Here is a 21,611-nt window from a genome sequence, read left to right as displayed (position 1 = left end):
ACAATAAAAATATTTTCTATATTTTTAATTGTAATAAATAAATAAAAAAATTAGAATCTAAATAAACTGATTATAAAAAAATTTAAATATTTAATTTTAAAAATATCATAATAGATTTATTAATTATATTAAAAATTAAAAATTAATATATAATTTACTCATTTAAAAGAATAATAAAGATATTTTCATACTTTTAATAGTAAAAATAAATAGAAAATCATTTTATTTGAACAGAACTATTTATTTTTAAAGTTATAAAAATCAATTTAATAATTATTTTAAAATTCAGAAATAAAGCTGTAATTTGCCCTAATTTTTTAATAAAAAAATTATATAATATTAGAATTTAAGATATTAAGAAATTTAACATTTACAATTTCTAAACTCTTTGGTAAAAATTTTATGCCTAAAACAAAATAACCTTTCCCCAAAATACAGCAAAAAAGACTATCAAAACCAAATGCAAGGAAATGTCATAGCTGCCTTAGCTCAAAGGGAAGATTATGAAATTTTGAATTTAAACTTTCATTAAAAAATTAAATCAATAAAAATACAAATTTTTACTCGTATTTGTCCCTTTTATATAAAAAAAATTCCTAAAATTAATTTTTTTTAAATACAAAAATTGATAGCATCATCTATTTAAGGACATCAATAATTTTTTTTAATAAAAGGCAGTACAAATATAAATATAGAAAACTTATAATTTAATTTTAAAAATTAAAAATAAATTATGGAAAATTGGCTGTAGTTCACCACGACCACCTTTTCCTTCCAATAAAGCAAATTTAACCATCAAAGGCACCGCGTTTTCTCTTTATTAAGGTTATTTTTCTTTCTGCAGCAGTCACTGTCCGCCGAGGCTAGAGAAATTAACACGATGGGCTCCATCAATGGCAGGTGTTTGCAGGAACTGAGGTAGGTAAACGACAACTCTTTCGCATCTCCTAAGTATTGAGAGGCCTTTCTTTTTATCCGTTTTTACTTGCACGCCATTGAAAAGTTTTGTTTTGTTTTAGCTAACACATCTCCTAAAGCTTCTCTTCAAATTCTTGATAAAAGTGAGCTGGGTTTCTTGCAAGCATAAGAAGTATTGTGCCTCAGTATATGAGTGTCGGGTTTGATCTCAATTCTCAAGAGCAAAGGAATTATATATGGGTTCTTTGGAGATTGCATATGGGCGACAAAACTGTTTAATCCGAGAAAGTTTTTGAGATAATTGATGATGTTTAGGCATGGTGATTGACTAAAATGTCTTGGTTTCAATCTCAAATTATCCACAAAGGTGCTCACTTTTCTCACCATCCTTACTCTTTGCTTTCATCGTCCTCGTCTGCTTCCTCTTCTTCGTATTCTCCTTCATTGCCATATAATAGTGATTACCAGAAACAAGCTTCTTCTAGTAACAAAATAAGCCCCGCTCTCCTTTTTATCATAATTATTCTAGCTGTTATATTTTTCATTTCTGGTGTTCTCCACCTGCTTGTTAGATTTCTCATAAGACATAGATCATCAGTATCTGAGTCCGATAGATACCCAGAAATGGCCGGATCTGATGCTATCCAAAGACAGTTGCAACAACTCTTCCATCTTCATGATTCTGGCCTAGATCAAGCTTTTATTGACGCACTGCCTGTATTTCTTTACAAGGAGATTAAGGGTCTAAAAGAGCCATTTGATTGTGCAGTTTGCCTCTCTGAATTCTCAGAGAAAGACAAGTTGAGGTTGCTGCCTGCATGTAGTCATGCCTTCCACATTGATTGCATAGACACATGGTTACTATCCAATTCAACTTGCCCCCTTTGCAGAGGAACCCTCTATACACCAGGGATCCCCTTTGAAAATCCAGTTTTTGATGATGAAGAACCAAGGGAAGAAGATGGGTTTTCAAGTACAGCAGGAAGTGGGGTATCGGTTGGCCAAAAACCAGCAGAGAATGAGAGAATCAATTCAAAAAGGGTGTTTTCTGTGAGACTCGGTAAATTTAAAAGCTCAAATAGCGAAGCAGTCGAGACCAGTAGCAGTAATTTGGATGCAAGAAGATGTTATTCAATGGGGTCATACCACTATGTGGTTGCTGATCTAGATTTGCAAGTGGCTCTTTGCCCTGGCACAGGTGCTGGTCCTGGTCCTATCAAGCTTGTGAAAGGAAGAAATGGACAAAATGGGGATCCCTTAACTGATGGAGATGTTGAGGGGAAGAAGATTAACAGAAGTAATGGTGAAAGTTTTTCTGTTTCCAAGATATGGCAATGGTCTAAGAAAGGTAAATTCCCAAGTTTATCTGAAACCCACAGGGGTATTTCTTCTGTATCTGTGGATTTGCCATGGAGTGATAAGAGCTTAGTGATAGAACCCACAAGGTAAAAATTCCCGAGCTTTGTTGTACTGTTCAAATGATAACAATTAATCCAATTATTTAAGCAAATTTTTTTTTCTAGCTTTTGGCTTTTGCTTTATACTATTTCTTTTGATCCTTACCATCATTAGTTACTTTCATGTCAAAGAAGGCTCTGCCTTTATTTTCTTCTTTAACTCGACCCTTTTTTGGTAAATGGTAATCTGCTTTAGCTTTTTCTTTTCAGAGAAATTCCTTGCATGCATAGGACCGAGAAAATGCTTTTCATTTTTTGCTGAACTCACAGGTCACCCTGTGAAAAAGAAGAAAATGTGGCGTTTGAATCACAAAGCTGTGATATTTGATAGGGTGGTTCAAATGTCATAGATACTTTTGCATTCCATTTTCCTGCTGGGAAGCCAAATGAAAAGGGTTGGGGAAAATCTAGGGTTACAGTGATAATATAGTCAAATCACAAGTTGTGGGTAGAATGAAGGGTCCGTGAAAAGTGGTTTGAGAGACTCTTGTGATGAGGAGCCATAACTTGGATAGTCGACATGATAAGTGGGGCTGGAGCTGAACCTGTAGCCCCACCACCTAAAAAATAAATTTATTAAAGAAATAAAAATGTGTTTCCCACCCCCATTTCCACCAACAAATATTTGATCAATAAATAATAACTAACTTTATCTATACATACGCATTGCAATGCAAAATATGCTTACAAAAATATTATTTCACTGTTGATATATTTAAGTAACAAATTTTATATTATCTTCTTAATATACTCTTTAATTATATTATTCAATATAATAAATGGAATGTATTTTTAAAAAAATAGTTATATTTCTTTTAGGATAATAAAAGACAAAAACTAGTTTTGATTTGATCTGGATATGATTTGAGATTATTTTGGGTACCCCAACTCAGAAACACCATTATAGTCATGTGGAAGTGCAACAGCTGGGCAGGGGCTAGCTGCAGCAGCCAACAGTAACTGGGAAAGATGGGAGCAGGTAAGGTAAAGCCGAAAGATCAAAAGTGATGCATGCAACGTAAGGAGTAGGTAAGTTGACATCATTATTATTATTATTATTAATATAATTACCATTCCAGAAGGCACATTAGTCAAGTTATCCTCAGTGTCAGCGTCCTTTTCAGGTTGATGTAATAATGCAAGATTTTATAGATTATGGGGAGAGGAGTGAGAAAATTGATTTTCTGATTCCAAAGGAAAAGCATAGATTAATGGGTAGTTAAGAAGAGTATGCCCGGACGATCTGGTTTCAATAAAAAATATTATGGAAATGCCTTTGTGCTGTTCTCCGTATTGTCAATCTCGTAAGCTTCAAGTTAGTGCCAGCTAAGAGCAATTTTTAACTTGGGCTCTTTTGTTTTTTTGGAAGGTAAAGTTGGGCTCTTCAAAAAATACATATATAACACAGTTTTTTTTTTTTTGAAAAAAAAAAACAAATAGGGCTATTCAATATGAAATTGAAAAGTCAAGTAACAAAGGTCACATACTTGTAGACTTAGAAGAACAAAGCCCAGAAAACATGTCCAAACTTATTTCGGATTAAATCCATTATGTCCAACCACAAAATAAACTAAAACTGATTTTTTTTTTTTTAATTTAATAATGTTCAGTGTTTTGTAATATATTGAACAGAATACGTGAAATGGATCCATTAATGATCCAAAATAAATGTACAGTAACACAATTGCAAACTGAAGTTAGCGACTGTGAGCATAGACAAAGACCTGAGGCTGTGGGTTCAAAAACAAACTGCACAGCAATTGGAGTTTCATTATGGGACTAGGTCCTTTCTCTGAGCCTCAAAAAGGCAAATTCAGCAGAAATTTTGTAATAATGTACACAAAACACCTAAGAGGAAAATTTGTGATAAGTACAATCCCAAACCCCAAAATTAAAAAAGGAAAAAAAAAGAAAGAAATTCTCATCAGCTGCTATAATACTGCCCTCAATAGAAGAATACAAACAATATACTTTACTATCACTACAAAGAGTAAGGTGCTTCTCAGAGGAGAAAAAATTTGGAGGTCATACATGGCAATGTGGCATCGTGACCACTATCTGGACCAATTAATTTCACAAATCCCGAGGGAAATTGTTGATTTGTCCTTCTTCCAACATATCTTTGTTGTTCAGCTTGTAAGCTATCCTTATGCGCATCACAAGTGATTTCTGGAAACAAACATGGAATTATTTCACCATCTAATATTATCCACAACAATGAAACCAGAGAAAGAATGAAGTATGACAGTATGATTTTGGAAAGCAAAATGATCTGATGGAGCAAATAAATTAGTATAAATTATGTTGTGGTTGCAAGAACACAAATACTAGGCACAATATGTAAGCAGCACATAAAATATTGCCACTGCAGAAAATTACTTATATTTATAGTTCAATTTTAGAACATTGAAGCAAGAAAGGAAAAGTCCTGACTTCCGTCTTAAGGTTCCGCTGACATCTGAGAATACTGTATTCAAAGGAAGCTTGTGGTTGTTCACAAATGTGGTAAACCCAGGAGAACCATTAAGAATTATTTTCATGTTAAGAGAAGCTTGACACTAGAAGAGCCAACTCTAACCATACAAATCATACAACTGTTAATCATGCTGACAGAAACATAATTTTCCCATACACAGAAATAATGTATTACTAGTAGTTACTAGAAAACTAAATTATATATGACATTCTCTGATTTACTACAAATATGAATGCTCCAGACTCCAGAAATTCAGATGTGGAAAAAATATACCTTTCCATGTTGGCTGTTAGTTACTCTCAAGCTTTGTGTGACTGACCCATTACCACTTGCAGGTAGCATATTGCCGCTAGCTGGATCTAAGTGCAGCTGAAGAAACTATAAATTGATAACAGAAAAGTATCAGAATGCATGTTGAAACAGATGTGAAACTTTTTCTCTGCAGTTGGATCAAGATTACTGTTATTATACTTCTTTTGGTTGTCTAATAAAAGATGTCAGGTAAACAAAATCAATATGATGGACTGTCAAACTAGTATACTTCTTTTGGTGGTCTTATAAACACGATGAAAAATACATAATCAATAAAATGGACTGTCAAACCACCAATGAAAATCCCAGAACTTTCAAGCATACGGCATTGGTTAAATTTAAAATTTATTGAAGTCTCCATATTACATGAAAAAGTAAGGAAGAGAACATACTTCATGATGCAAAGGGTGGACAGGGTCATGCATAAGTAAAGACACATCAAGAGAGATGTGGCCAGAAAAATTGATATAGGACCATCATTTTGACTCACCTTTGGAACTGCTGCCTGGAAAACAAAATCCGTAAATGCATTTGATGACAAATTTGTGAAAGTGGCCTGGATTAATGTTGTTTGCGGGTTCCCAGGTGACTTTGAGAAGTTAAATGTCATCCTCAAGTTGCTGCTCTCGAATGCAACTATAGATGGATAAACTGGACCATTATCCTCTGTTCAGGGAAATAAGGTTGTCACTACTAGGTCTTTAAAAAGGTAGTCAAACAGAATGTCAATGCCAACAAAAATTTACCACGATTTGATGAGCTGGGGGCTAAGCCATCCAACAAATCCATCATGGGAGAAGCTCCAACAGAGGAATTGGCTTGGGCTGAAGATGAAGGTAATGAGAGTACATCTAATGTAGCAATTGGTTTTTGGCTATCTTGACCAGACGATAACATGTCAGGTTTGTATGAATTGCTTTGTACTGGAGTAGTCGTTCCAATGGACAAAAGATCTAGTAGAACATCTGTACCAGCTTTGGGAGCCTGGCTTGTGCCTAAAAAAATGCAGAGAGAAATTATAACAATATTATTATTATAACTCATCAATAATGAAATTAAAATATAAAATTTGCAATAGAAACACAGTTCAACTTCCAAGCAAGCTACTCATTGAACAAAAGAGCAGACAAAACAAGAAACAGTTGCCCCAAACTAGAAAAAATGTGATTCTTTATTAAAAGCTCAATGCAGCAATGATATGAGAGCTATTCAGTAGGAATAACAAATAAAAATGAGAGTAAACTAACAGAATTAAGCCACCAGAACAAAATTTTGCTTTAATGCTTTTCACAATTCACTTCTTCAATAAGCATTTGAAGTAATGAATTAATTATATTAAACACCGTTCAACACAAAAGAGTTTGCAAAACACATTTCAAGCAAACAAAAATTTGGGTCTGAATGGATTTAAGCCAAGCTCCACCCCACTTACCAACATTCAGCTAAAATTCAGAACCTAAACCTGTTTTATTTAGAATGTAAAACTACCAATAGTTTTTATCTTAGGATACTGTTAAAGTGGATTTATAGGAATATCCAGTACAATTTGAAGTCCAGGCAGAGCTCAGTCAATTAGCATATGGTCTTGGGTCATTCATATTCAACCAAGTAGGAATACAAATGAATCTATCCAACATGTCTATATGGCTACCAGAGTTGGACAATGGAAACAATGATCAAGCAAACCAAATATCATTCCTACTCATATGATTGGCCTTGGGCTTGTGAGCAGGTATAGACCCTTGACAATAAAAACATGCAGATCCCTAGGAACTGGAAAGAAAAAAAACAAACGGTGCAGTGTTGAAGATTTACATGAGCTCCACCAGAGAAGATCCCAAACTAACCTGGTTGCGCTGAAGCTGGTGCTAAATCAACACCAAGAAGATCATGAAGAAAGTTGCCATCAGAAGAGCTTGGTGCAGGAGCATCATCTGAAAGATCAAGTAAATCTACAAGAGGAGCTGCAGAGAGCTTAGCAACTCCATTTGGAAGATTAAGAGATGCCCCATTGGAAATTGACTCAGTTGTCAGCAAAGAACCAGCTCTCTTTCCAAAGAAAGCAGCCTCATCCAAAACTGGCATCCTTTCAACCAGAGCAGACCTGCACAATCTCATCTATTAATTTCTGAATCTAATAATTGCTAATAATCATGGAATTTCAAAGGATAATTAGCTAATATGCTAAAAATCTGACTACATACCTAATATTCTGATGCTTCTCAACAATAGAGTTGAACTCAAGGGATCTCTGCTGCAATTCAAGAACAAGGTTTCCTTTATATTGAACTATTATATCCTTGATCCTCCTACAAAATTATCCAAGAAAAAACTCCTTAAAATTAGGTCACATATCTTCCCCAAATACCATCAGAAGTATAATTATATTCATGGTATAAGAAAAATGACAGAATTCACAATTAAAATATCAATAATAATTTATTATAATTAATATTCAAACTGCAAATGTTGTAACATGTCCAAAAGGTAATAATATTTGTTTTCCTTGCTGGTGTATGACATGATTTACAGACCAAACATACCGTAGGCGTGTTTCTTCAGTCCAGACCACTTTTTGATTCCCGATTGGCAGATTCAGCTGGATTTTTCAGTTCTAACATTTCCTACTTCAATTAGGATTTTATTTTTATTTTTCCTATTTTACTTGGGAGTTGGCTATTTCCTACTTTATTAGGGTATTATGTATCTTAGGATTCTTATTTTTGTGTATCTAAATTTCTCACTTTAGTTAAGACTAATATTTTCCTAGTTAGTTTAGGAGACCAGTGTCTATATAAAACCTTAATTTCCATGTGCTAAAGTCAAGTTTTTCACAAATGCTATTATTTTATGAAGAGTTCGTTCTCTCAAATGCTCTTCGTGTGCGTGTGTTTTTCTTTAGGGCTTCATGCTGTGTCACATGGGCAGACATCAATAGATAAGTATAGCCTCTTATAGAGGTTTCTGCATATTTCTCTAAGCTTAATAAAATAGACAGGCCATTAAAAAGAGTATCTATACAGTTGCAACAAAAACAGGAAAAAAATTGCAAAACAAACAACAAACAACATACCCTGAGCAAGCTGGGAACCGGGAAGAGAGCTTCAATAAAGCAATCAAAGCCATTGCTTTAGTAGTGAGATCAGAGGCCTGGCGCTTTATAGCAATCTCAACAACATCCACAGCATCAGACTCTGTTACCTGCTTAGAAATTAAATTTGGAAGGCCACTAAACAAGGGAAGAAGAGAGAAGACAAGAAGATAATTCTGAAGAGGCTATAACTATAAGCAAATTAACAAGTCCACCCACTTAAATCATTGTTAACAACATTAAATGTGCAGTTTTTGGACTGATTCATAAGCATTTATAAAGCTGCTTGATAAGTCATCATACACCATGCAAAGAACACTAGGGAACTCAGTGGCACAGAAGATAAAGAATCGATACTATCATGTATTTTCACCTTCAAGTTATGCAATGTCTAATAACAGAAAGAAAAGAAAAGGACAAAGGACAATTCCAAAGGCACTAGCTTCAGTGCTGAAACTTGTTTTTCAACATTTCAGTATGCTAGCAACAGACTTGTAGCACTTTCAAAGCATATCCATGGAAGAACACCAGTGCACTTTAAAAGTTACAAGGTGTGAATATTAAAGTGATATTTCGTTATCCTATATCCCTCGTTCTAAAATTACGTGTCAATGGAATAAGGAAGATTCACAATGTAGTTTTTTTCATAATTTTGATCAGAATTCAGAATATCCTGTGCTTAGCACCATGTATGCAGACTTGTTATAATACTGGGCAATACAGCAGCGAATACAAATATAGCCCTATAAAAGATGCATAGAAACAATTATACTCACAGTTATAGGATTCTCTATTTCAAACATCCCAACATTGTTCACCAACATGTCACCATATTCTCCAATGCACCATACTGCAACTCGAACAAGGGTTTCCTGATGAAAATATTTGAACAAACCTTCAAATTGAGTGATACAAATATCAAGCACATTCTTCTTTTTAAGAATGAAGACTTGAATGTTCAAGCTGATAGCTTGCAATGCACATACATATATCAAAAGGAAAAGTTGAATACCTGTTCAACTGATGTTTGACATGCTCTGTATAAAGCCCTGACTGTATATCCATGGAGATCAGAAGCATTGCTTATAGCAACAATAAGGGCGTGCCACACTTCATCTTTTACAAAATTTCCAGCCTACTAAGCATAGCATTTAGATCAGCATTTTATAAAATAAAATATATCATCAGAATTGCCCACATTAAAGCTTAACTGATGCCATATGTTTTGACAGATTGGACTACTAGATGCTCAAATCTATTCCTTTGGGGCTCCTCTTTCTTCACGGTTGTTTTAGTTCTAAAAAATCTATATTTTTTTGCAACTTGAACTCTCAACTTCTCAAGTTCTAAAATGTCTCCATTTACAGGCTCCAAAGCCATTTGAGATTTGTTATGTAACAGCAGCAATACATTGCACAATACATAGCTGAAGCAGGTATTGAACTTAAAAACTAGATCAGTTAGGTGGGTCAAGCACAAAGCATTATGAACTTGTGATAAATATATGACACCAATATAACAAAAGATGCCTCTTTGAGGAAAGGATTGAAGATGTTAGAACAAGAGGGACAATTTAGAGAATGTAATTTTACAAGAGCTAAAGATCCAGATGAAATTGCCTGATGGGATGATTAGAACGACACATGGAGAAGGATATTAAGAGCTTGTGCCATAACCTAAATAGAGCACAATATGTTCCTGTTCCAATTGATTCAAGATAAGGAAAAGTACAAAAAAGTGCCCGTGGTTTCATTGATTTTTTACTTCAGGGTACGCGGTTTACTTCAAGGTATGTGGTTCAATTTTATGTCACAATAATACCTTGTGATACGAATTCCATATTAGCTTGGGGTCTAGAAATCGCCGTTCTTTGTAAAAACACAATACCGTGAAGTACTACCTTGACATAAAATTGAATCATATACCTTGAAATAAACTATAGACCTTGAAGTGAAAAATTAATGACACCACAAGGTATTTTTTGTACGTTTCCCTTCAAGAAAAGGAACCCTCCATTCTGGCATCTTGAGTAAAAAACCAATAAATGGCAGTTGCCATAGAAATAATTTTTTGCTTATTTCAGCACCCCAAATAGTAAAGCCTTTTAAGCCAGGATGAAGATCATGCTAAAAATCAAAACATTGAAACGTTTCAGAACAAATTTCAAACATGGTATTCAGAATTTTACCTCGGTAAGAACTTTAAGCATCTGATCAACATACCAAATTTTCTCAGGGGAGAACCTAAAGCACCAAAAAGCAAAAGTAAGTATAACAAAAATCTCAATACTTGCCATCATTGACAAAAATATCAAAAAACTGAATCTCATTATATTACTCTCTATCCCTAACCTTCAAAGGCATGGGACTCATGACAGCAGGATAGGATATGACATAGAATTGAGTAAATATTTGCCATCATTGATAAAAATATCAAAAAGGGAAAACTTTTTGGAAAGGTAAGATGTAGACACATTTATGTTAAAAATCAATACAAATCACTTCCCATTATGAGAAAAAACTTCAACGGGTAGCTTGAAAATTGATCATTACACTGTCCACAGAAAAAATTGTGTAACAACTAAAAAAATGGAACGATGGCCATTCTGGAAACACTGTTCTGAATCACATACCATCTCCCAATGAATCATTAATTCAAAATATAATTTTATTATAAAACATGGTATTGATTCCCTTGTAAAAAAAGGTGGAAGCAATGCTGTATTCATTGAAATGGCGTGGCAAATGTAAGACAACCCAATATAAATGTATCCAATAACCAGGGCGGAAAACTATAAATCATAATTGGTAAGCAGCACAACTTACTTTTCAACAATGGAGCAAATTTTGGCGGTAAGATCTCCCTTAAATTCTTGATCACTTGCTTCCAAATATTCAATTAGCTCTTTTGTCAAAGGCTTTACATTGTCCTCATTCACTAGAAGGTAAACAAGTTCAAGGGCTCTTTTACGGATAGAAGCATCTGAATCCTGAAAGGGAAATAAGCCAAACCACAGGCTTCTTGAGTTGTTCAAAAGACTTACTTTTGTAGCAATATTATGCAGAATAAACAATAAAGGAATTATCAGGTTCAGCAAGCAACTCAGCTAAAACCTAAAATTATTAACTAGTAAAATGTAAGATGGACTAGCAGGAATGAGAAAATAATAATCAAATACAAATAGCAAGAGTTATTTATTTATTTATTTTTTTGAAGGGGGGGGGGGAATCCACAGAAAAACAACAGTGTTAGCCAAATTTAAATCCTCAGCTCTGATTATTTCAATTGCAAATTACCAATCAAAACACAAGACCCCATATCCAAAGTGACAGATTACTGGTAAATAAGTTAATTCTGTTAATCCAGCAGTTTTAGATTGAAAATGTCAAGAAAATATGAGTGAATTATATGAGTGAATTATTAAGTGCAATAATTCCAGAGTCCAGACTTATCAGCAATTTTTATGCATTACAAATCCATAAAGTAGTTAAGCCTGACTTTTCCCAGGCCCAAAAAAAGATGTGGGAGATTAGAGAGGGTGGGGGGGGAAGGGCTGAATATATAGCTCATTAATATACCTCAAAGTTAAAAATATAAACTAATTGAACTCATTAAAATTTTTTGTATAACTAAAAAACCATTGTCAAACACCAAATTCAAAATATGCATCCATGTTTGCTTCAGAAGTTATAAACATGGAAAAAGAAGATATCTTTCTTGTAAATATTGTATGCATCAGGCTGTCTATGATGAATAAAAAAATGTACAGAGTATGTAGCAGTCCTAAAATCATTTCAGAATAGCCCCTCAATCACTCTTTTTTATTTTAATTCCAGTTATTTGGACAAAATATAACTTTGCAAGTACCTAGTGCACATGCACTGCATTTGATTTTCACTACTTAATTCAATTTTTAGTATCCAAATATCATATGGATCCAATGATAGTTTTATTTCCTTAAGTTTCTTAAATTTACATGTAAAATTTAACTACTGTGTCATGCTTAGTACAACCACGCATACCTTAACACAATCCAAGATTGTTGCCCGATGCCTTTGCACTGCTTGAGCATCTATAGTAATGGCCTTCATCAGCATGTTCAATGCAACATATCTACAACAAAAAAAAACAAAAGAAAATATATTATATATATACTGTAAAGGGAGCTACATATTATTTAAAAGATTTTTTTTTTGTTCAACGAAACCTGATATTGTTGTCACGGTTTGACAAGAATCTTCCCAAGATATTAATAGCAAGCACCCGTAAACCACCATTATCTTCAATGCTCATGATAGTTTCCACACATTCATATAAAATAGCATTGCCAGCATTTTTGTTTGATTCAGCTTTTGTTGCCACCTACAGGAAATGCCAAGCCACAAAATAATATATGAAGAGTCGATGTATGAAGTAAATGCCAAATGTACTAAAGAAAACAATGGTTTAAGGAACTGTGACCACTTGCAATCGTTCATTAGATGTTTTTAAAGTAGTGAACTAGAAAAGCTTACATTCATTTGAAAATAAGGACCATACGCTAATTATATAAAAGAGGCTCCAATGATAAATTAATTGCAAAAGTTTTGCCTGGATGTTGGGCTTCGCATGTTGATCAACTGATTTCAGGATCCAAAAATTAATTACACACAAGCATGATTTGATAGCTGCATCTAAATGACTTAAGCCTAAAGAATCAAATTGCTCAAACAAGAGCACAGAATCTTGTTATATAATTAAGGCATGACTAACGAACAATCTTTTACATAATCTAGTTCAGATGACAAAAGTAATTTGAATTAGGTAAACTTCACTTCATATTCCCCATCAGTTACAAGTTCAAACCACAAAATTGTTGTCCACATGCTAAAAGTACACATAATAAGAGTACTTTTCTCCTACCTGCCTAAGGATCCTAACCCTATAATTGAGAACTGCATTGCAAACTACTGTGAGATGTCACAAGAAAGTCTAGTCAAATATTCAAATAAAACAATAAAGAATAAACAAGAGCTCCATATTGTCTGCTCAACAAGGATTCTGGCCCAGAGTCTCATTTTCATCTTTTAACACAAGCTCAAAAAAAATTAGCTCCTTCATAGTCACCCACCTAAATTACCCAAAAGGTAGGAGAAGATTGTCACTATAAGTACCTTTCTTTCAGACACTAGTTCAATTCTAAATATAACCAAACACTCTAGTATGGAGAAGCACGAAAAAAAAACTTAAAAAGTTGATAATGTTGATCTTCTTACATTATCTCTTTAATTCTGCTTAAAATTGATAAATATAATCAAAACCTGAGAAGAAATTCATGTCTTCAAAAACTGATATATTCAAATAAACCGAAATTATTTCCAAATTGAGAGGACAGAATAAGATAGGCACAAGATCACTGACCTGTGCAAGTATGTCATTCATAGCGTCGCTGGCATCAGCATCCCCTTGGCCTAGCATGCGCAGAAGTTTAAGCAATCTGATATGGAGAAAAGGGTCTGTAATGCCAGAAATATCATACTCAGGTGCATATGGACTGTTCGCCACATCTTTTAGAGTTCTGACCAAACCTTCCGTGCATTTCTACATATTAGTAATTTTAAAACTTGTCATAATAATATTGGATAAAAAAAAATTACCACCTAAAAGTTTAGTTCTTTTCATAAAAAAGTACCCTTGTTACAATTCAAACAATAATATAATAGAGCCTTGCTCTCAAATTATTTGACCTAAAAAAAGCACAACGAATTCCAAATTTACCACTTCAGTGTTATTAAGACACTAAGGCAACATGGTATCCTATGGCCTTAGGTAAGAGGCGAGAGACAAGGCGAGAGTCTTTTTAAAGTGAGGCACCATAGCTTAAACTTATACATCTATACAGAGAACTATACATATATATATACAATACAACATAGTAATTAAAACAAAATCATACTGCCATAATGCCATTTTTGAAAGGGAAGAAGAGAATGGAAGAAGAAAAGAAGAGGAGAGAAGAGAATAAGAGAAATTTAAAAAAAAAAGGAATCTGTTGTCACATCAGGTCCAGCAGGAAAAAAGAGAGGAAGAGAAAGAGAAAGGAAGGAGGATAAGAGGAGAGAAAGAGAGAGAACAAGAGACATACCAGTTGGCTGCGATTAGGAGAACAAAAGAGAGGAAGAAAAGAGTCTTTAGAGATGTTGGCTGCTGTTTGAAACAGATTGAGAGGCTTGGGTTTTCATTTTTGCTATTTACAACATTTAAAGACCAAGAATACATATATTGTTATTTCAGTGAGGCAACGCCTCTAGCACCTCTCGCCTGGCACCTCAGGGATCAGAGGCACTCACCTCTATGGAAGGCACCTAGCCTTTGCAGGCAAGACAAGGAGGTGACCCATTGCCTCACCCTGCCCCTTTTGGTGCCTTCTACAAAACTGAAGCAATGCAACCATAAAGTCATGTTCTATTTGTAAACTATGGTGATCAGATTCTTAAGAAAATCACTAATCTTCTGTAGCAAAGTGATTGATCTCAACCGAACCATATAAATCCACAAATCCACAGTTCCACACAAAATCTATAATCCTCAGTTAGTGACATGTTTTAATCACCTGAAACGAACCCATATCTGAAACTATATGTTTTAGAAGCTGAAAGCTGTATTTCCATATAAACACATGCCAATGTTAATTAAATAAGAATAAAACTCCTATTATATAACCAATCAGATGAACTTAAATTAGCCTTTCCAGCACATTACTGAGGTTTGGTTGGATAGGGCTGATAAAAAGAATGCTGGATACCTTCTAGTATGCCAGTGAATAGATTAAGACTGCTTTTGTCTTAGCACTTATAAGCTCTAAAATTATGATGATCTATTTGTTTATAACCATTTATGGGCTTAACATAAGCCAAAAAAAGAGCTAAAAGGGAGAACCGGCTTTTCATGTTGATGCCTATAAGCACTGAATATATGAGTTAGTTTAACCAACAAGTTTACCGCATTATCCTCATTTAATTTTAAAAATCCACCATATATCTCATTTAATATCCTTTATAGCAATGTAACAATAAATCTGCTCATAAGCTATTCGTTACCAAATGTGTCAACTGCTTATCAAATATTTATGAGCAGTTAAACCAAACACATAGTTGCTTAATAATGCTTATAAGCTAATTTTTATAAACTAAATCAAACACCCTGAAAAAAGGCCATAACAATTACCTTTCGAAAATATTCAAGGGCTTCTGGACTGACTTTACATAGATCTGTGCAGAGTTGAATGCCTGTTATTAAGACTCCATGATGTTTTTCTTTAAGTAATGCAGCAGCAGAGTTTATAAAATTTTCTGCTAGATCAGGGACTTTCCTTATAATCCGTATGGAGCATAATGCAGCCTGTATTAAAGATCAAATTAGAAAATGTGAAATAAAGATGCAAAACCAGAGAATAAATCATAAAATAGGGATTGGAAAAGCTACACAAGTAAAATAAACACACAAAAATAACTCAGAAAAGCACCATCCTGGATTTTTTTTTCCATCTTCTCATTTTTTGGAGAGGGGGGGGGGGGGTCATTTAATTAACATGCACAAGAAATAAAGGTCCCCCCGGGCCAAAAAAAAAACTTATTTTTCATTATTCAAAAAAACAAGGTCACCTTTTTCCGAATATTTGGATCCCGAAATTGGAGCAATCTTTCCACTTCTGGTGCAAGATCGCGAGCCATTTCGGCAGAACAAATATTTCCCAAAGCACAAAGAGCGAGCCCTACAATATACTGGTTGGAGTGATTGAGATCTCTGCACATAAGTTAAGGGCGCAAAAGCAGAAAGTGGGATTTCCTTGTTTCCGTATTCATTATATTGGCTATTGCAAGAAATATTATACAATTGACAAAGTCAAGAAAAGGATATAGGGAGCTTTGTAAAGCCAGAAAAAACAAATTGGATACTGTTTTAATGAGTTCGTGACCAACATTAGAACTTCTTGCCGTTCATCAAGAAGTAGCATGAGGCCAAGATATCCTATTCTCTTCTCCGGAAATCCAGCAGATGCGATCAATTTCAGGCACTCCATTTGACCAAAATGTGTTGGATAACCAAGCATGTGAATAAACATCAGCTTTGCCAAGTTGCGGTGCCTATAATCTTGACCATTTTCATTAATAGCTGCACGAATAGCAGCACACTCTTTTCTTATGACAGCACGCTCATCAGCAGCAGTTTTGCAAGCACGTATTGCCCGAATCATGTCCCTGTACAGTAATAGAAACATGTTGAACTTTACAGATAAGTCTATCATCCATCATCTATGAAATGTACAATTCAGTAAGTTGCTTCAATCATTTGGCAAAATAATAACCAGAAGTCACCAGATGACAGAAGATGTAAAATATAACAGCCCTAATCTTAAACCAAATAACCATATTGAGTACGTGCACAGTCTACTAGTTCATGATGCATATTGTATTTGTCAGTGACTCAGAAAAAAGAATTGTATGGGTGGTAATTCACCCCACAAATGAATTGATTGGAAAAGGAAAACATTACAAATAAAACTGTCTAGCAACACCGATAGAGTATATCTCTTTTGGCACACGTTAAGAATTACAAGCCCAATTTGGAACAGGAAAAGCTTCCTCCACTATATTGGTAAATATTGCAAATCCATCAACAAACTCCTGGCTTAGACTGTATGTTTCACATTATATCCTATTGAAAGTCATAAATTGTTTCCAAAGCTTAAATATGCGATCCTTTAAGGTAGTAAAGGTAATTTGAAAATGCTTAGGAAGAGGCAAACTGCTGAAATATAAATTTCGCATGCATCCTGAAATGGAAAACATGTAGAAAGCATATACTTCTCGAAAGCAGGGTCATGCTTTTTACGCCTTAAACTTACACATGTACATATATGATACAGGTGCCTCTCTTTTTAACCTAATTCTGCTGCTATACCCTCAATGCAATTAGTTAAGAATCTTTGCCATTCACAATTCACTTTTAAGCTATGATAGATGGATCATCTACAAAACATTTTAGTTCAGAAGAAGTGGCCGGCAGGAATTACCGTCCATGTGACACATCACCCTCTTCTAGTGTAGACAGCATTCAAATGAATAGCTTACTAGATCATTGAGAAGCTAGAAAACCCTAGGAAGTTTAAAAAAAAGGAAGAGATATCACAGTAATATATTGTCATCCCCGCGCAACTAAAATCTCTATAGAGTTTAATAGAACTCTAATCCTCGTAAATTATCATTTTCAGCAAACCGTCCAAGGCAAGGATTTTTCCACATTTCAATGTCCTCTCTCTAATTGCAACTTAAAAAAAAAAAAGCTCAAAGCTAATCCATTCTACACGTTCAAAACAAACGCGAATTGACCATACAAAAGCAGCAAAATCCAGCTACCAGAACCAAATGATGAACAAAACGCTTAAAAAAAACACAGCAGATTCGATCCCAATCAAATTATACTACACTTTCAGCTAGAGCAATCCAATGAAAACCAGAATTGCACAGTTCTAGCTTCCAAACAGGTTGGTTAAAACTAAAATTATCAAGAACATGAAAAAAATGCTTGTAGGATCTAATAAAATAGCAAGAGTAAGATTCTTAACTCACCTTAGACGCGTACCGGACGAGAAGGGATTCATGATTGGGTCCTTTTGAAGCCTCTCCGGCGAGCTCGATCAGATCAAAAGGAAAGAAAACAAGCCGAGACGAAAAAAAAATCCCAACGGACTCAGTAAGATAATACGGATTGACCCGAACTCGATAGTCGAAGAGCCGAATATGTTAATTCAGGGATCTGTCATAGAATAGCGAAGGAAGACAGATTTGGATCTGAAGACAGATACCGAATAGCTCTTATTTTCTTTTCACTTGTGTTGCACTTTGCAAAGGAATTACAGAAGAAAAAAACGCAGTGTAAACTTCCTGCTGCGTGCAATGATAGGTTCACCTGCGGGTGATGTGGAATTGCTAATTTGAATAATTTCATCGGAATAATTGCCGTGAACGTTTGAGCAGTTTATATTGGTTATTCTAATGGAAGCAAAACAAAATTTTAATTAATTAAAACATTATCAATTTTTACAATATTAATTGAACTAAATTAAAAGAAATTTTAATTTAATTACAAATAAAATATTTAATTGATTACGAGTTATAATGGAATCAAAATAAATAAAATAGTATATATATAATTATGATATTAATTAAATATATAAATAGAAATATGTAATAATAATTTTTATTTATAAAATAGTAAATATAACTCATTCAACTAAAATAATAATTATAAGTAATATTTTATTGATAAATTTATAATCAAATGAACTAATGAATAAAAATTCGATTCCTTTAAATAATCTGAATAAAGAAATCAAGTAGATAATAAAACTGAATTAAATATATTACTATTAAAATAACTAAATTTTATCATCTTCATAAAGCTCACTGCTAAAATTTTAGTTGTTTCTCGCTCTTTGAAAAAATTAAAAATACTAAAATAATTAACCAGCCATTGACATTTTTTTAAATAAAAATAATTTATGATTATTACATGGAACTTTGAAGTGACAGAGTGATTGCACATTATACTATTGTAACTATTCTCATCGTAGACGATTAAGTGTTCAAAATAAAATTAAATTTAATTAAAAATACACATTTCATTGATTATGAGCTATAATGAGAATCAAAATAAATGAAATAATACCTCATTAATAGTTTATTTAATCAATCGAAATGCTTTGAATGAAACTATTCCGATGACGTTGTTTTTTCCTTATCAATAAGTAATGAGAATTTTCCCTAGACTTCTAGCTCTTGATTTATTAGATATTTTGGTTGGTTCATTAAATACTTTAGTATAATATTTTGTAAGTAATGACTATATTAATTTGTTATGTAATGATTATATGAATTGCTATGTATTGCTCATTCATGTTATGTGTACACAATCAACTGTTTAATAGAGTGTATGACCTATTCAAATATTTTTTAAATTGAAATTTTTTCTTTAGTGACTTTTTCATGAGATTTTATCAGTTTCTATTCGTTTGATTAATTGTATTATATAATTATTTGTGTCCTATTTATAGATTACAATATAAAATTTTAGAGTATGTTTTTTTTTTATGTCCACATGTTCAGCCTTTAATCACACTCACCACATTTAATGTATATAGAAAGAATAAAATAAATGTATGATACAGTCTAATTTTATTACTATATCGTAACATATTTCGGCTAATTTTAAACAATTATAATAAAATAATATTTTTGTTGATTTCTCTTATCTTCATTCATTCAGACCGTTTTCTATTATTACTTTGAGCTATTTTCCTATAGGAAGTATCAAACTCAATTGTGATATGATATAAAAAATTAATTTTCACCTATTATTATTGCGGTGGTTACTTCAAATGGGATGAAAAGGTTGTGCATAGTATTGTTATATTGATATAGTGTTGGTTTGCTTTGGCAGGGAAGAACATATGGTGTTGGCAACAGTTCTATAGTTAGCTTCTCATTCATTATGTGTGAATTTACTATCATATTAGCCGTAGTCTCTCATGTACACTATATTTTCTTTCATTATGTTTTTAGACAGTCTAATAGTTTTATAGATATAATTTCTTAAATTCAGACTCCGATATTTACTATTTTCTGATTGGTAGTTTTATAAGTTATATGAGTTAATGGACTTATTGTAGTAAATTTGTTGCTGCTATCCGTTATAAAATATAATATTTTATTGCATATTAAAATAAAATAAAGGAAAATAATATATATATATATTATTAATTAAATATATAAATATAAATATATGATAATAATTTTTATTTATAAAATAGTAAATATAAATCGTTCAGTTAAAATAATAATTAGAAATATTTTATAAATAAAATTATAATAAAATAAACTAATTAATTATAAATCAACTTGTTTGTTTGAGTTGGTCTATTTTAATACAATTCAATTTTTAATATTTAAAAAATAGTATATTATATGAGATTTATACATTAAACTAAATAATATTTTATATGAGAAATTGAAAAGCAATGTAATGTTTAACCAGTTATATAAACACATAAATTAAATAAATTGTAATAAAGAAAATAGAAATAATAATCATCTATTTGCGAAACAGATTGGTGGGTTATGGGCCAAGACGTGATACGAACTATAAAAGGTGAATTGATTTAAATTTAACGAATTGTTTGCGCTATTTATATTTTAATTTTAATTTAATTATTTAATTTTTATATTTTGATATAATTTTAATTAATTTTTAAAATTTTAAATTTAATAGTGTAGTTAGTATTTTATGTATATTTTTTTTTTTTTGAAATGGGGATGGGGGATTCGAACCTGAGATCTATCAGGTTTAACCGGATGCACTTACCATCAGGCTAAGCCTGGGAGTGCTATTTTATGTATATTATTATTAATATTTTTATATAAATTAATAATTAAATAATTAAAAACGTTCAATATAATTATTTTACGTTGTAATTTAAATATTTAAATTTTAGTTTAATTAGACTAACATTTATATGTTAATTAATTTTTAAAAATTAAAATATAAAAGATCAAATAAAATATTTTATTATTTTTTAAATATAAATTAATTCTATAAATAAAAAATATTAATTTATATTTAATTATAATTAAATAATATATTTAATTTTAAAAATAATAATAATTTAACTATTAAATATATTTTTTATTATTTTAATAGTAAATAAATTTTTTTTTATATTAATAATTATAAAAATTTTATAATAAATATATTATTTTTAATTATTTTATATATTTTATTATTTTAAATTAAATAATATATTTATTATAAAATATTTATTATTATTATAAAATAAAATTTATTATCATTTAAGATGTAAATTTTATATTTAATAATTAAATTATTTATTTTTAATTTTAATTTTAAAAATTAACTAAAATTACATCTCTATATAAATATTAAATCAATCTAACTAAAATTTAAATATTTAGATTAAAATACAAAAGAATATAAATTTTAAATTTTTTTTTCGACCAATTGACTAATTAAAAAATAATTATAATAATATACATAGCATATTAATTAAGTACTCAAATTACTATATAAACTATTAAATTTAAAAATTTACAGATCAATGAAAATTATATTAAAATATAAAAGTTAAATTAATTAACTAAAATTAAAACATTTAAAATAAAATACAAATATTAAATTTTTTTAAATTAATTGCCATTAAAAAAAGTGTTATAAATGAATTAAAAAATAATTAATAAATCAACATATAATATGATATAATTAATTAACTAGTCTTATTTGATTATTGTATATATACACACTG

The 21,611-nt window shown here is 31.8% G+C and overlaps 2 protein-coding genes across 3 annotated transcripts; one reads left to right on the top strand and one right to left on the bottom strand.

The window, feature by feature from the left end:
• The first annotated feature begins 764 nt into the window (after nt 1–764).
• LOC110614901 (RING-H2 finger protein ATL47) lies at nt 765–2,438 on the top strand. Of its 2 annotated transcripts, none has more exons than XM_021756589.2 (2): nt 765–918; nt 1,020–2,438. In XM_021756589.2, exon 2 carries the CDS (start codon nt 1,252–1,254, stop codon nt 2,365–2,367), a length of 1,116 nt encoding a protein of 371 aa, XP_021612281.1. In that variant the 5' UTR covers nt 765–918; nt 1,020–1,251; the 3' UTR covers nt 2,368–2,438. The 2 variants fall into 2 exon arrangements, with proteins under 2 accessions (XP_021612281.1, XP_043812516.1); XM_043956581.1 differs by having other exon boundaries at nt 811–922.
• A 1,662-nt stretch (nt 2,439–4,100) lies between these two features.
• Nucleotides 4,101–18,218, bottom strand: LOC110615490 (AP-1 complex subunit gamma-2). The gene is made up of 18 exons (XM_021757347.2): nt 17,866–18,218; nt 16,192–16,494; nt 15,898–16,039; nt 15,461–15,634; nt 13,655–13,834; nt 12,462–12,616; nt 12,277–12,367; nt 11,080–11,243; nt 10,443–10,497; nt 9,267–9,389; nt 9,031–9,126; nt 8,237–8,364; nt 7,368–7,472; nt 7,011–7,267; nt 5,910–6,158; nt 5,654–5,829; nt 5,125–5,229; nt 4,101–4,544 (listed from the first exon to the last, which is right to left on the bottom strand). The coding sequence occupies exons 1-18, from the start codon at nt 17,895–17,897 to the stop codon at nt 4,449–4,451; spliced, it is 2,631 nt and encodes an 876-aa protein (XP_021613039.1). The 5' UTR covers nt 17,898–18,218; the 3' UTR covers nt 4,101–4,448.
• Between the last annotated feature and the right edge of the window lie 3,393 nt (nt 18,219–21,611).

Source organism: Manihot esculenta, chromosome 5 (assembly GCF_001659605.2).
Source record: "Manihot esculenta cultivar AM560-2 chromosome 5, M.esculenta_v8, whole genome shotgun sequence".
Classification (NCBI taxonomy): domain Eukaryota; kingdom Viridiplantae; phylum Streptophyta; class Magnoliopsida; order Malpighiales; family Euphorbiaceae; genus Manihot; species Manihot esculenta.
This window is presented reverse-complemented; position numbering and strand designations above follow the sequence as displayed.